Source organism: Anas platyrhynchos, chromosome 2, assembly GCF_047663525.1.
Source record: "Anas platyrhynchos isolate ZD024472 breed Pekin duck chromosome 2, IASCAAS_PekinDuck_T2T, whole genome shotgun sequence".
Classification (NCBI taxonomy): Eukaryota; Metazoa; Chordata; class Aves; order Anseriformes; family Anatidae; genus Anas; species Anas platyrhynchos.
This window is the reverse complement of record NC_092588.1, coordinates 148450431-148465090: the sequence shown is the minus strand read 5'-3', so window position 1 is coordinate 148465090 and position 14660 is coordinate 148450431. Positions and strand designations below refer to the sequence as shown.

At 43.6% G+C, this 14660-nt stretch overlaps 1 protein-coding gene across 2 annotated transcripts in view; it reads right to left on the bottom strand.

Annotated features, from left to right (window-relative positions):
* ADARB2 (adenosine deaminase RNA specific B2 (inactive)) overlaps nucleotides 1-14660 on the bottom strand; it is a 311487-nt gene that overhangs the window by 30903 nt on the left and 265924 nt on the right. For both annotated transcript variants that reach the window (XM_021269585.4, XM_027450468.3), the window contains 2 exons: nucleotides 14178-14346; nucleotides 7370-7521 (listed from right to left, as the gene is read on the bottom strand). In XM_021269585.4, coding sequence (XP_021125260.2) covers nucleotides 7370-7521; nucleotides 14178-14346 — 321 coding nt within the window. The remainder of the gene's footprint in view (nucleotides 1-7369; nucleotides 7522-14177; nucleotides 14347-14660) is intronic.

The following is a 14660-nucleotide window of genomic DNA, read 5'->3' as shown; positions in this document are numbered from 1 at the left end:
TCCTGAGTCCTAACAAACACATTTTGCTTTACATGAAAGCTTTTCAATGCTGTGCCCAATGCTGGCTTTGAGCTCTCCATAGTTTCCAGCCTCGTCTTTCTCTTTTCCAAGATAGACACACACTACACAGATATATCCTTCTACAAAATCTTATTTTCTACTTTAAAACTCCCTCTGAAACAAAAGAACCCAAATAAGCCAAAGCAGCCAAGCATATTACAAGGAGAGTGAACTGGGATATTTTTAATGCATTGTCAAAGCCAAAGAAATTTCTCATAATGTATCGGTTTTGACAAAGTTTTATAACAGAAACTGAAAAGAGGAGACCTGATAGTTCAGCTGACTGTCATTTTACTGGAGATCTGATGTAGGACTTAGGAGATACAGCTTCAAGTTTCTCTTTGAGCCTAAGTGCTCTTGAATGAGAAACCCACCCTGAACTAGGCATGAAAGGAGGTGTTTTTTTTTTTTTCTTCTTTCCTTTTTTTTTTTTTTTCTACCTCTAGCTAGTATGCTGATAGCAAGGAGACATGAAAAATATGGGATGAGATCCCGTTTTCACACAGTTACTTTATTTCAAAAATTTGCCCAGAAGGTTTTGATTCATCTCCAACCAGTCAGTACTTTAAGACCTGAAAGTTGCCCACGTAGTTGTTATTCTCCTGTCAGCTTTAGCAAAACACCACTAAGATGCCTAACTAACTGGCCTGACAGAGATTAATAATAAAATATAAAGCAACAGCAAACTTTGAAAAAATGAGTAATTGGTACCAAAATCTTCGTGTGTAGCAAAACCTCCTTCAAAGGCCCATGCTGGGCATGATAACACCAACACCAGACCCACCTGTGCTTTTGCAGCCTCACCTCACCCTGACCTCAGCCTTTCTAAACCAGGGGATTACTTGTTTCTCTGCTAGGTTTAGGGATTAGAGATGAATTTAGGCATTGGCAAACCAACCAGTATGGCAGGCTGTTTAGGACAACAGACATCCTATGGATTACCAAAACCGATGGGATTTTCAGCAGCCAGATGCTGGGGGAGGAAGAGCTTCTTGCAGCACTGCAGGTGAGTCAGAGCACTGCCTGCAGGCCTCGTGTAGGTGTTGGAAGAGGAAGAAAAGCTCTGCTCATCCCAAAGCTCTGTAGAGCACTCCCCGCTCCTCGCAGGCCTTACGTTGCTGTCTGTTACCCACCAGCCACCGAAGCTGACCATTACCAACCCCCTCAGGCTTCCCATCCTCACTATGGCCCTCCTGTCCAAGGTCCCACTGCTCCCTCTCCACCACACTTCCATCTCCTCAAATCCCTTTTCTCACCTCTTCTAGAAGAAGTTTTCCCCATGCACAGACTTATGCTGGATGTTGGGGAGAAATCCTTGAGCTGGCTACAAGCAGCACCACTTCCACACCATGAATGTCATGCACGTGCAGGAGAGCACTAGCCAGAAGTGACGGGGCTGTGGCCATGGTTTCCATACAGAGTTAATTTCAGCAAAAGCACCCACACTGAAACAGCATTTCACCACTGTGGGAGGACTGTGTTAGAGAAAAGGGCAATTGTATTGGAAGCTGATGAGTTGCTACTGGATCTGAGTAGGGACATAAGTTCCTTGGCAGGCCAGCTTCTAGCTACCTGTAGAAAGTCTTTGTGTCTCCTCTGTATTTACTTTGGCAAATTGAGGCTGTGATGGTGGTACATGCAGAAAGGGGCCATTGCTTCAATAGGACTCGAGGCTGGCAAAGATGCTATGCTCATCCCCCAAACCCAAACAGTTTGGACCATCCCAGTCTAGCCCTAATGAAACGAAAGGAAAATTTCACCTCAACTTCTTTAATAAACAGATCCCAAGTCCCTGAAGCAATTCAACAGCCTCATGCTGTGTCTGCCATTCCTGCAGTATCCTGTAAATGACAAAGCAATCTGGGCTGACTACAAAAATTCATCCAGTGCTGGGATTATTTCTCTTGAGGCAGTGTTCAGTGTTACAGCCTACAGTGCTGTGTGTATTTTTTTTTTCATTCATGTTACTTCTGGGCATGGTTCTCTATGATAATTTTTTTTTTCCTGAGGTCCCCCAAGGTATTATTCTGCTCAGTCACATGAAAAATAGGAAAATAATGCACCTTCATGCCAGTGCCACAGACGGGTCATTCATCAGCGTAAAATCGACTTTACAACCTAGGAGGAAGCTGCTTCACGCACTGAATAACTACGAATTTCCACAGTGGATTCCCAAGCTGCAGCAGGCCAGCAGTCACAATGGAACAAAATGATACCTGGGAGAACTTGTACAATGGAAATAAATAGTGTCTAGGCCCCAGTGATGACAGATAGCTACCCCTGATTTTCCTAACAAGGGCATATATCAATCTGTTAGAACCTGAGATAGCTACAGATATTTGATTTCTTTTCAGGTCACTGAGTTATTTAGATGGTTCTTCTTGCAATGCCTTTTCTTCCTCAGTGTCTACTCACAAGAACAGATTTTTTTCCATTTAAACAAAGCATGGGATTGGCAGAAGGAAGGTGGAGATTTCTCCCCTTGCACTTCCAATAACATTCCCCCAACCCAATGCTGTTGGGTGTGATTCTAGCCTAGGTGGTGTCTGTCATAAACACCTTCACTGTATTTGCACCCTGATACCTGCCTGCAGGACCCTGAATGCAGAGGTCTGGGGCTGAGAGTCTCCTGACAGCTGCAGATCATTTGTGTTCCTCTCTTGCAGATGGACAGGTTCCTTAGCTTCTATTTGAATCTGGACCTCTTCAGATACTTTGCCCAGGACAGGACTTTCAGATAATCTGGTTTGGGTATCTTATGCTGCTGCAATCTGGGCCAGCCCCATCTGAACACAGGGCTGATTCTCTGGTGTGAGCAGGGAAACCCTTCAAGGCAACGCCATCTCTGGGGGTTAACAGAGACCATCTCGTCTGAGCATGGGACGTAAAATCCAGCAGCCAGAGCCGCAAGCAGGGAAAGCACAGGTTTGTACAGGGAAAGCATGCTTGAATTAGAGAGGGCAAACTTGTCTTACAGGGTACTCCTCAGCTCCCCAGCTTCTGGGAAAACTCCAGTGCACATCTTCTCCCCACCACATCACCTACTAAGGCAATGATCCAGCTCACGTGGTCGCAAGTGGATCCTGTTTAGATGAGAGCGCTGCTGAATGTGTGTGCATGAGAGCTTCAGCACAGCTGTAGGTTAATAGACAAGCAGGAGGAAGACCCCATGTGGAGTAGATGCAATGGTGTGTTTCAGACCTAAAGGGAGTGTGGGATAAAACGGGAGCTGGGCTATCAAGGAGTCAATGGTACAAGGCAATACAGCATGTTAGCAAGAGATAGAAAAGCAGCCCAGGGGACAAGAATGGAGACAAGCCCTGGGGCAGATTCTGTTCGTCTCTTTCGCAGTCCATGTAGTGAAAAAAAAAGAGAGTGCATCTCTAGGAGAAAGATGGACAAAGAGGTAAAATCCTGCCAGGGAAGGACTAGTGGAGAAGTGGAGGATTTATTAGCTCAATTTTTAAGCAATTCATTTTGCTTTTCAAGAGGTTCTTAAATAATAATAAAAAAGAAGCCAGCGAGTCAAGAAGCCCTAAATTAGCTAGAAAGGTACTTCAGCAAATCAAGGGCTTGATTGTTCTATGGCTTGCCCTAGATTCAGGAAAAGGTGTAAAATATGCAACAGTTACTGTAGGGCTAGCTGTCCCCACGGCTGCAGCTCCAGCTCAGGAGATGGAGTATGTGTGCTGTAATGGGAAATGCCAGTCTCCTTGAAACCTCCAGGAAATCAATGTTAACTTTGTGCTGGGATACTGCTGACAGAAGGCAGAAATACAGGCATACCTTGCTCAGATGTAAACAGAAGAAAAGAGTACTGGAGAAGGAGATGAGCTGGCCTCCAGCACCAAACTAAAGCAGGGCAGATGTGTGTGAAGGAGCAATTAGAGAGTGGTGAGGGCATTGGGAACTTGCTGTTTCATGATATAGTTGGGCTACAACCTTGTGGTTGGAAAATGACGAAGGGAAGAGAGTCTTGGAATGGAGACTGGCTGAGGAGAAGGAGCCAGGACAAATCCATACAAACTCTCACAACAGCCTGAAACCCCTCTGGTATTTCCCAGCCTCTCATTCCTGCGACACCACTGAACCTGGCTGGTCTCTCCTCCTGCTCACTTCTCTGACCCTCATCCCCTACTTTCTTGGATTTTACCAGCCTCTTCCAAAGCTTCAAATTTCCTTGAATCCCCTCAGAAGCTCTTCCAGCTGCGTGACCTACAGACAGCAAAAAAGAGTTAGAAAACTTCACTCCATGCTCACAGCAGCCCTGTACCAGCTGGCTCTTTGCCTCTTTGTTAGAGCTGGCTTGGGATACATCAACAAACAAGTCGGCTCCCCTCAGACCCATGAAGGGCATCATTGCAAATCAATGCACAATTTGCTCTCTTTGGCCCTAATCTCTTACTTTTCTGAGTGAAGCTAGCATTGGTGTGGACTCCCTGACCTCTCCTGCTCTGCATTGCAGCCATTCCCAGGAACCATGGTAAGGTCAGATTTTTACACATGCCACTGACTTGGTACCCAGCACTATCCAGCAAGAAATAAACTGGGTTTCAAGTGCATGCTAGCTTATCTCCTCCCTTACCAGAACAAAGCTCATAAGAAGAAAATGTGAGGCCTCCCTGAGGGTGCTGGGAAGACACGGTGGATAATAGGAAATTTTTGGAAGGAGATTTGAGAAGTGGATTTTACTCACTCCCTATATTGATAAAGGCTTATCATACTCCTTTGCAAAAACAGAAACCACATGGCGAGACACTGTTTTTAAATGTTAATGCATCTTTAGAGAATAATCAGTAATGTTTGATGGCTTGTGCTAGCTCTAGGAGAAGCCTCTTTGTTGTTTAAGAAATGAAACAGCATTCATCTGGAGTTCCTTGTCATTACTGGATGAAAGAAAGGTTATTTCTGTAGTTAAAAAAGAGAGGGAGAGAGGGAGAGAGAGAGAAGATCTGAATGATAAACATTATAAAATACTTATCTTTCCAGATGTCTCTGGGATAATGTGAGCTAAAAGGAAATGCTTATCTCACTGAAGGACAGCTTTTGGCAACATTGCTTTTTATACAGAGCTAAATTCTCGTAAGAGCACGGGACAAAGGTAGAGGGAGCTGCTTATAGCAGTGAAATGCAAACCAGATGTGGTGCCCCTTCAAGTCCTGTTACCGAATCACTCCATAACCTTTGGTAAGCCACACAGCCCTTTGTGCCTCAGATTCTGCATCGGGACAACAATTGGTATAATAACCATAATGAAAAGTATTTTTGTGGCCCTGTGAATGCCAGGTATTGCATGAAAATATATCTCTAATGTAGCTTTCTGTATGTTGTTATCTAAAGAAGCATTCCCTCATTAGTTGGCAGATTTATGTGTTTGTTGAAGCAGTCCATGAGCCAAGCAGGGCCTGAAGCACCTGCTTCCTTGTGCATGTGAGAGCTGCATCCAGTCCCAGATAGTCTGCAATTGTTCTCAAGAATGAACCACATTTTAAAAATAATAACTGATTTTGGTGCTTCCAATTCTGGTGTTGAGAATAGAGAGCCCCAGGAAGCCTGCCTTCTGGAAAACTTGAGGGCATTTAACCAAAAATAAATCTTTTCTGATGTCTTTTAATATGCACAAAAAGTGTGAGGCCAAAATCGTTTCTCATTTTTGATATTCATAGGTACTTGTTTTTAGTTTTATTTATAAGGGGATGCCTGTGTACCCTCATTTTCCTACCTTACCACAAATTTGTCTATTTGCTGCTTGCCTTCTAAAAATTTCTTTGCTTTTCTTTATTTTATATGCCCTACTGACAGAATGTAGAAATCATGTCTGGAAAGGAAGAGTATTTTCTTTCTGAATAGGTGCATTCTCTTTTCTCGCCCCAGCAAGCTGCCGTTTCACACATGACAAAAAGATTCCAGTCTGGGGAGAATAATACTTAATCGCTAATAAATAACTCATACAAATAAGAACCGGGAATGAAACCACCATCTGATGAATTTGCCTGTGAGGAAGTTAGGTCATTGTGTGACCTTGGATGATTAATTTTACATTCCTGTGTCTACGCTTTCCCCTCCATCCGTTCTTCTGTCTTGCCTGCTTCACATTCAAGGTAGTCAGGGCAAGGACTGTTTCTCATTATATGTACATTTAGCAATGAGTACTATGAGCATTATGCCACTGTAAAATGCAAGTATTGGAAACAGTGCCTAGGGACAGCGATAAGCGTGCACCTTGTGCAGCATGCACTAGATCATGGAGTGACAGACACGTGTGACAGCAAGACACAGATCTCTTGAGTCCACCATCCCTTGGTGGGACCAGGCCCTGAGGCCAGACAGAGGCAAAGGTGGTGCCATGGGTTTGCAGCAGGGACATGCCTCCTCGCTGGTGGGGCAATGACAGGGATGTGCACGTCTGTGGGGAGCTGACATCATGAGATCACTGGGACGTGTGGAAAAGATGGGTTGTCCCTTCGTGGCCAACAAGCTCTGCAGGTCTCTTGGTGGCATCCACACTAACTCAAGGTCTGATTTGTTTACCTCAGTTGTGGGATCACCTCTAGAGGCCAACTCCCTGTAACGTCATGTGCCTGTTTAAATATCATAGGTATGGGTCCAGGGACTCCAAGGCTGGCCCGCTGGTCTCCATCTAGTTCCTCTGCCATGCAATGACCATGTAGTTGGTCTGACCCAGGCAGGATGGTCTGTGAAGGATTCTTCCCAGAAGGGTCTTGACAGTGTTTGCGACAAGAGCAGGTGGCATTTGGAGTGAAACCGACCTTCAACCAGCATTACAGGTGCCTTATCTCATATAATTGACCTACCTCAGACTCCAACCACTACAGCGTGGACAGCTCAGGTCTGGCATAAACTCAGCCCCTCAACCCATCCATACTGCCTAAGCCTTGATAAAAATGCATGCAGTCCTGGCTGGATACCTGGTCCTCTAGTCTAGCTCATGGCCAAGAATCTGATTGTGAGGACCCTTCCCAAGGCATTTTTTTAACACTGGGGTTGCATTTCCCAGCATAAAGTGAAGGCTTTGGGGTATTGCCCAGCAAAGCCATGGAGCCTCAGGTAGGCAGGGCAGTTCCAGTTCTGCCCAGCTCTGATTTTCCCCCTACACCTTCCTTCCCAACATGCAGGATGAAGCACCAGTCCCACAGCTACACACATGCCACACAGCCCTGCTGTCGACCAAAACGCATTTTCTGCAAGCAAACAAAGAAAGAAAGAAGGTTTGGTCTTCAAACAAACAAACAAACAAACAAACAAAAAACACACAAAGGGGAAAAATGAGAGAGAATTTTTTTCTTACAGTCAGTTGTGATTTCATAGGGGGAGTTGAGGCGTGCATCCCCGCAGGGCGAAGTGCTCACGTACAGATGGAACAGGATGTTCTCCTGCAGCCTGTAGCCTCCCTCTTTTAATCGCACAAAGATTGATCGCTCCCAGTCTTCTCGCCGTTTGCTATGATCACAAAAGAGGTTCCAGGTCATTTGTTACACGCCAAATCAGAAACATTTCTGCTCTCTCTCTGTGCTTTTCTCCCTCTGTTTGTTTGTTTTTATTAGCACCTGGCATCATATATTTTGCCTGGTGACAAGAAGAGAAAAGCAATAAGCTTCTCCAAGTGAATAAATGTTTGAAGGGGGTCAAAACTGTCAACATGCTTTTGGCTTGCTTACCTGGGATATATTCTAATGACAAAACACATGGATTTTTGAAGGGTAGCTCTCTTCCTCACAAGCACGGATACATAAACACACTGATTTTAAAGAGGTTCTGGCACATAAAGAAAGGTGAAGTTTTCTTAGGCAAATCAGATCTGCTTATCAGTGTGTCGAGCCACATGTTTAAATCCTGTTAACATGACCATAACTGAGATGTGTGTTTCTATGCTCTGTTGGAAAAGGTCTCTAACAAAGCACCTAGAGTTTCTGACCCCTGCCAAGCCTCCCACTCTCCTGGCACTGCTTTTCCTTCCCGTTCAACCAGAGCCACCCATGAGCACCCCATCTAAGCCAGCAGCATCTCCTTGGTCCCTTGGTGTTTCTGGAAATCAGAAGCTGTCCTGAAAAGTGCAGAGAGGACTTCTGCAGGCTTTTCTCAGCTGAGATGAAAAAGATACTTATTAAGATGAAGCTTTTATCTGCGAAGTGGTTCAGCAGCTAGATGGGGACACAGCGCTCGTATTCCATTAACAACAGCTGCCCGGGAGGCCAAACCCTCCCCGTCCTGCAGTTTGCATCAATAGCTCACATTAGGGCTATGCTGTGGTGCGGTTTCTCAGATGATTTACATTTGTGAAGACATGGGTGATTTCTCTGACAGACAGCTGCCTCTGATATGTACATTTGGGCAACGATTATCACTTTGAAGGTGAAAATGTGATCAGTGAAATTCTAATGAAAGACTTCTTTCCCTTGGATGCCCTGGTCCTGCCCTCATAAACTCGAGGGTATTTTTGTAGGAATGTCTCTGAGCAGAACTGCGTTTGCAGGTGATGGTTTCCCTAAGAGGCTCCTAATAAAGCCAGAGTCCTACCCATTTAATTCACCCTAGGACAGACCATTAACCGATGCAATTTCTGCTGGTCTCTCTGCCTCCCGTTAGAGCAAACAGGGGTGCTTTTTACCCAGCCTCAGAGCAAGTCCTTGGATTTCATCCAAGCTGCCTCTGCCTGTTTTCTCCCAGAGCAGCCTCTGTGCTATTGAAGCTGTTTGGCTGTCACTCTTCCGTGCTTTGGGTGTTTTGTCATTTTTTGATGCTGGGATGCGTTTGCTGTCAGGAAGAATTTACAGGCACATTACCTTGCCTGCCAGGGGCAGGGAGCCGCGCTGGCTCCTTCCTTCTACTGAGGGCTGCGGTGGAATTTCCCAACCACACTAATTATATTATCGCCCTGATGCAAGCCTCTGAAATAATAAAATACCCGTAAGTCCTGCTGCTTGGATTTTACAGCGAGTGCAGTTGGTTTTAAATAATTCACTGCAAAATCAGATGGGAGAATACAAAGCTGTGCAGTCCTGGTGCCTGCTATTAGTATGTTAAACCGCATTAGTGTGGGGGGCAGCTTGTACGACTTGGAAACAGTTGCTATGTAGGGTTGGAGCAGTCATGTTTTGGGCTGGGTTACAGGAGTTCACAGCAATCAGCACCCATCCTGTGGCTGTTTTTCACTGATTAACCTTGCTCTCTCCCTCATACCTCGAAGGGTCTGTGGCCAGTGTGGTTGATGGGTTGGGCGATGGACAGCTGCTCTAAACACAGGCAGCTGGAGGGCAAGGCAGCTTGGCTCTTCCTCCAGGAGGATGAAGTACTCCCTACTACATATGCTCTTGACCTGCCGCTGGGGTGGTTTTTCTGGGGGTTGAATGGTTGATTCATCCCTGCCCAGTGGCTGAATGGGTTTATTAACAAAACTCTGAGGATATTGTTATAAATGAGTTCTGCATTTATTAACTACAGTGGCTTTGCAGGGAGTCTTGTCTGTCAGAAGCTTGGGGACCCCACAAGGCTTCAGACCCCAGGGGATGTGGGGACCTGGTAAAAGTGGGCTGTGTGGAGCATGAGAGGCACTTCTGTAATGCTACTTCTCACCCTTGTGAGGGGGGAAATGAATCTGAGGTGGTGGGACCTTCCCAAGCCAAGCTGTATAGCCATGCACACCTGCTTAAAGCAATGAAGAGAGAAGCCCATAGTGAGCCCACAATGTCATTCATTCAGTGGGTGGCATTAGTGTATCACTTCCACATGCTGACAGTGGCTAAAAGAGCAGAATTTGTCCCTAAATCTTTGCCTGTTATGAATTACTGCAGCAGAGTCAGAATTTGAGGCTCATTCAAGAGAAATACTTCAGAAAGTGCTAATTTTAATCTTGTGCTTAAGTTCATTATTTAATAATCATGCATATGTTTTGAGATGACTTCAAAAAGATTTCAGCATGTACTAACGGTTTAATATATGTGAAGTGTTTTGCTGACGCAAGACCTTACTCTCTAAAAGAGGAGTAGAGGAGCTATTTTTAGCACATAAATGTAGGTATGGGGAGTTTCTAGTGCTACGTGGATTGCTTGGCATAGAGCACAGCATCCTAGAGAAGTTAAGAGCAGGCTTATGAAGGCTGTATCCATTGAGAGGCTAGTAGGACAAAAATAAGAAATAGTAGATGTACAACAAATAGCTGGCATTTCCTGGAAAAAAAAAATAAAAATGGACTGTACTGGATGAAGACTGTTCCTTACTTTTTACATATAAAATCAAGAGTGGTTTTCATATAAATCTCTCAAAGAACTACTGGTAAAATCAATCCTCTGGTACCAGTAGGGCTACTATAGTAGTAAGACTGTTACAGTGCTGATTTGTTTGAAGAATAGCCCATTAGTTTTAGTTTTCTTTAATAAAGAAAATTCGGATCTTGTTTCTTCCTTATTGGCCTGTTGATGTAAATAATCCCACTGAAGTCAACGTGAATTTTACTGCCGTCATTGCAAGATAATCAGACTAAGATATTTGTGTACTTTTTGATGGTGAATTTTAGAAAAAGCTTCTCAAACGGTCTTTCTCATCCTTCTTTTGTATATCAGAAAACTTGTGTCTTACTTTTCATCTTTTTTGTGAAAGTCTTGAGAACTTGAGGATTATGGTTGTCATAAAAATGAAATCTGGGAGGGGTAGGGGTTTTAATCAGACTGGTTGGAAACTGTCAGGTTTTAGTTGTGCTTTTAGCTTTTATTTAACTCAAGCTCTTGACAACGAATTGTTGAAAGAAAGTTTCCTTTTGAAGTATTTGTCACTCTTGCTTCTTAGAGAGGATAAAGTTCCCATTCTGGAACTCTCTTCCACAAGAAAATTAAGGAAAGCTGCACCTTTAACATTTAGTGATATGAAGAGAAGGAAAAAAATGTAATTTACATATTGCTGCAACTTTGTCTTGTGGATGGAATTATTCTACATTTTAAATATCTGAAGCAGTCACCCCATGCTATCTTTACAGCAATGGAAAAAAATTACCCCAGTACATGGCAATTCACCTCGCCTACAATAGATACTTTAAATAGGTCTGCTGAATCACACTCCAGAGAGGCCCATCTCTCTTCACTGATGATAAGAGGAGCCTTGGGGTATCTAGTTCACAGTTGACTAACTTGTAGACATCTCAAGCAAGGTGTCAAGAACTAAAATCAGCTCAGTGAATCCATCTCCCCTGGACATTCATTCTCTATCCTGGCCCTCAATCTCTCTAGCCTCCCTGTTCCTGCTTTTCGAAGCTTCCACGCTACATTCAGAGAAGCAAAAGTTTTGTTTTCTCTGAAGCTAGTGGAACTATTTGTAAATGATGGAGAAGTGGTTCCTTTACAGGGAGAACACCGCTTTGAAAAATAAGTCTTTTACTAGAAAGTCCTGAAGTTTGAAATCCATCTGTGGAGATCAATTTGAGCAGGCAGGCATAGTGGGAAGATGTGTGACAAAATAGGGAATACTGTCCCACAGAACAACCTTGTCTCTTCTATAGGGAGGGATGGAAAATCTAAGCTGAGACATGTACTCTGCTTTTAGTATGGTTTTGGTTAGGGAACCATCTCTTTGATCTCAGTTTGTATACCACTTTGCGCAACAGATTCCAGGAGAGGACTTGAATTTGGGTTAGGTTAATGTAAAAGCATAACAACACAGAAATCCTGTCTGTGTTTCCCCCAAGCTTGAGGAGCTAGTATACAGGGAGTCCCAGTGGAGCTGAGTTAACATATCTGTCCTAAAAAAGCTGTCTTTCTATGTCCTAAAAACCTCATCTTTAGCTATGCAGTAGCACAATGTGGCTTTTCTACCAGTGGGAGTTCTCTCCTCTTATAGAGAAAAAGGGGTAAATGCGACTTTAATATTCAGTAAACACATTTTTCATTTAATTTTAAACACCCCCACTCTCTTTCATGACAAAGCTCCTGATGATGGCCTAAAACTGAATGCAGCAATAGATACTGTAATGTAATTGGAAAATATATTACAGTATGCAGTTTTGCTTCCACATGGATTTTAAGAAAGCAAAACCTGATTTGACAGTATCTTCAGCCCTGTCTTTCAAAGGTGCTTAGACCTGACAATTTTTGGTTGAGATTTTTATTATATGTGCTGGTCAGGGAAGCAGTTGTGTCTGCTCTTGGCTGAACAGGGAGTGATTTGAAGTTATTGTGAACAAAGCTTGTGCTGCGCTGAGGATTCTCTTAACAAAAGACTGTTAACATTGATCCAAATAAAATAATAATATGACTGAACATGTTAGGGAAGTGAATCAATACAATAGTTTAAGATACAGTGGTAACACTTGTTTCCCAAGAGACTGTAGCACAAAGGAAGTACTAGGGTTGCTACACTGCTGAAAACATAATAATTTAATGTAAACTTGAAAGCAATTCAGATTGAAATAGGGAGAATATTGTTTTTTATTAAACCCTTCAAGGCTCTTGTCCTCCTTTGTCAGCCAAGCTCATCTACTCAATATACTCTCTTGTCTTCAACCCCAGCCTGAAGTGAAAATAACCACTACTTCTATTAGCATTGCTTTGGAGCCAAAAATATCATAGGCACTCACAAGAACACACAGTCTTTGTGCCTGTGACCTGATGCAAAATCTTCTGAAGACAAAGGCAGTTTTTTTTCACCACAGTTAATGGCCTTCAGTTAAAATTCCATGAAAATGCCAAGAAGAATGGAAGGCGGAAGAATGGTCTCTAGCTCAGGGCTTTTGATTTCTTTTCTTCCTTCCTTCCTTAGTTCCTTCCATACAAAAAAATGCCACCTCAGCTTCACTTCTGCTTGGGTTTCATAGGATCATAGGATTTATAGGATTCAGACTGGAAGGGGTCTCAGCTCTCTAGCTAGGTAGCACAGGGCTTTATCCAGTTGCGTCCTGAAAACCTCCAAGATGGGACTGCAGAACCCTGCTGCGTGTCCTGTTCTACTGTGTACCTATTCCCATGTGGACGGTTTGTCCTTATATATCCAGACGGAGCTTCTCTTGTTCCAGTGCTTGCCTGTTTGCCGTCATCCCATTGTGCTCCCCAGTAATGACCCCATTTCCCCCTTTTTGCTGACCTCCTATAGGTTCTTCTGGGTCAGCCATCTTGTTCCACATTGACCAGGCCCAGCTCCCTCAGCTTCTCCATACAGGCCAAGGACTTGGTTGCATGCAGGTGGCTGCCAGCCTACTCCCCCCTTCTCTGTTCAGCAGAGTTGCCCCAAACTGTGCTGTCGCAGGTCATTCTTTCCTTCTCAGTGCAGAACTTCTTGTTTATCCGTATTGAATTTCATGTTGAAGTTCCTGCTGGCCCATTCCCACAGCCATTCTGAATAGCAGCCTAGCCCCTCAAGTTTGTCAACTGGTCTCCCCACAGCCTGGTGTCATCTGCAAAGCTTTTGAGGAAGCACTCCATAACCTTTTCCAGATCACTGATGGAAATGCTTAGCAAGGTACCAGGACAGACCCTGGTGGTACCCTGCTGGTTACCAGCTTCCAGGCAGTGTATGACCCATTAATCATTTAAATGGTAACAAGGTGGGTTTGGCTGAAGACAGGACCAATAATTTCTCTATAGTAACTCTACATGCTATAACATTTTAGAACATCATAAAGAAGGAATGAGTGATAGCATCTTGCACTTTGGCACCAAGTTTACTGTACTGTTAACACTCACTGGTTCTCTAGTGAGTCAATGAAGGCATTAATGATCAGTAAATCACTTCCTTGAGGTATTTCAGCAGCAGCAAGGAAGACAGAAAAATGTCTGTAGAGAGCAGAATGACCCCCTTCCAGTCTATGGTTAGTGAGTGATGTTAATAAGCCTGCACGTAAAGATTTGTACAAAATCATCAGGCTTCATAAAACCAAACTTTATGAGTCATGTCTAATAGCTACTGAAGGAAAATCAGCTGAAGTAAAGGAGCTCATGACCCAACACTCCAGACTACCTAACACTCATTTTGTACAGTACAGTATGTGGGTCCTTCATCAGCCAAAGACTCAGAAACAACAACATCAAGAAACAAATAGTTCCAATGTCTGGAGGATGGATCTGTTCCATTGAAGGCCATATAACATTCACTAAGCATCAACAAAATTCATTTACCTTAAGTGTAGCTCCAGCTGTGAGTAAAGGAAGTGAATAAATGCCCTTCTTGCAACAATTTCTGCATGGCAGTCGTTGACCGCAAGCCCTTGGTCATTAATGTATTCCCCATTTATACATTTGGTACCCGATGACAGCACAATAACCTGAGCTTGCCTGATGTCCAAACCTGCAGAAAGAAAAACAAAAGTGGTGTGAAACTGCCTGGGGGTGAGTATGATATCATAATTTTTAAAGTTCGCAAAGCCCACACTGATGTGGCAGCTGAGATGGCCCTAACAGGATGCTTGTAGAGTTACTGATATGATCTTTGGAATATGTGAGAATTTCACGTCAGTGTTATTAGAATAATAAGGGTTCTATTTCAGTCTTCCTGCTAATTCAGAAATAAAACCTTGCCACAATGTTTACTTGTTAAATCAATAACTACATCATAGTAGTGCATATGCTGTAGAGAGGTAATAAATATCTCCTGCAGTGCTG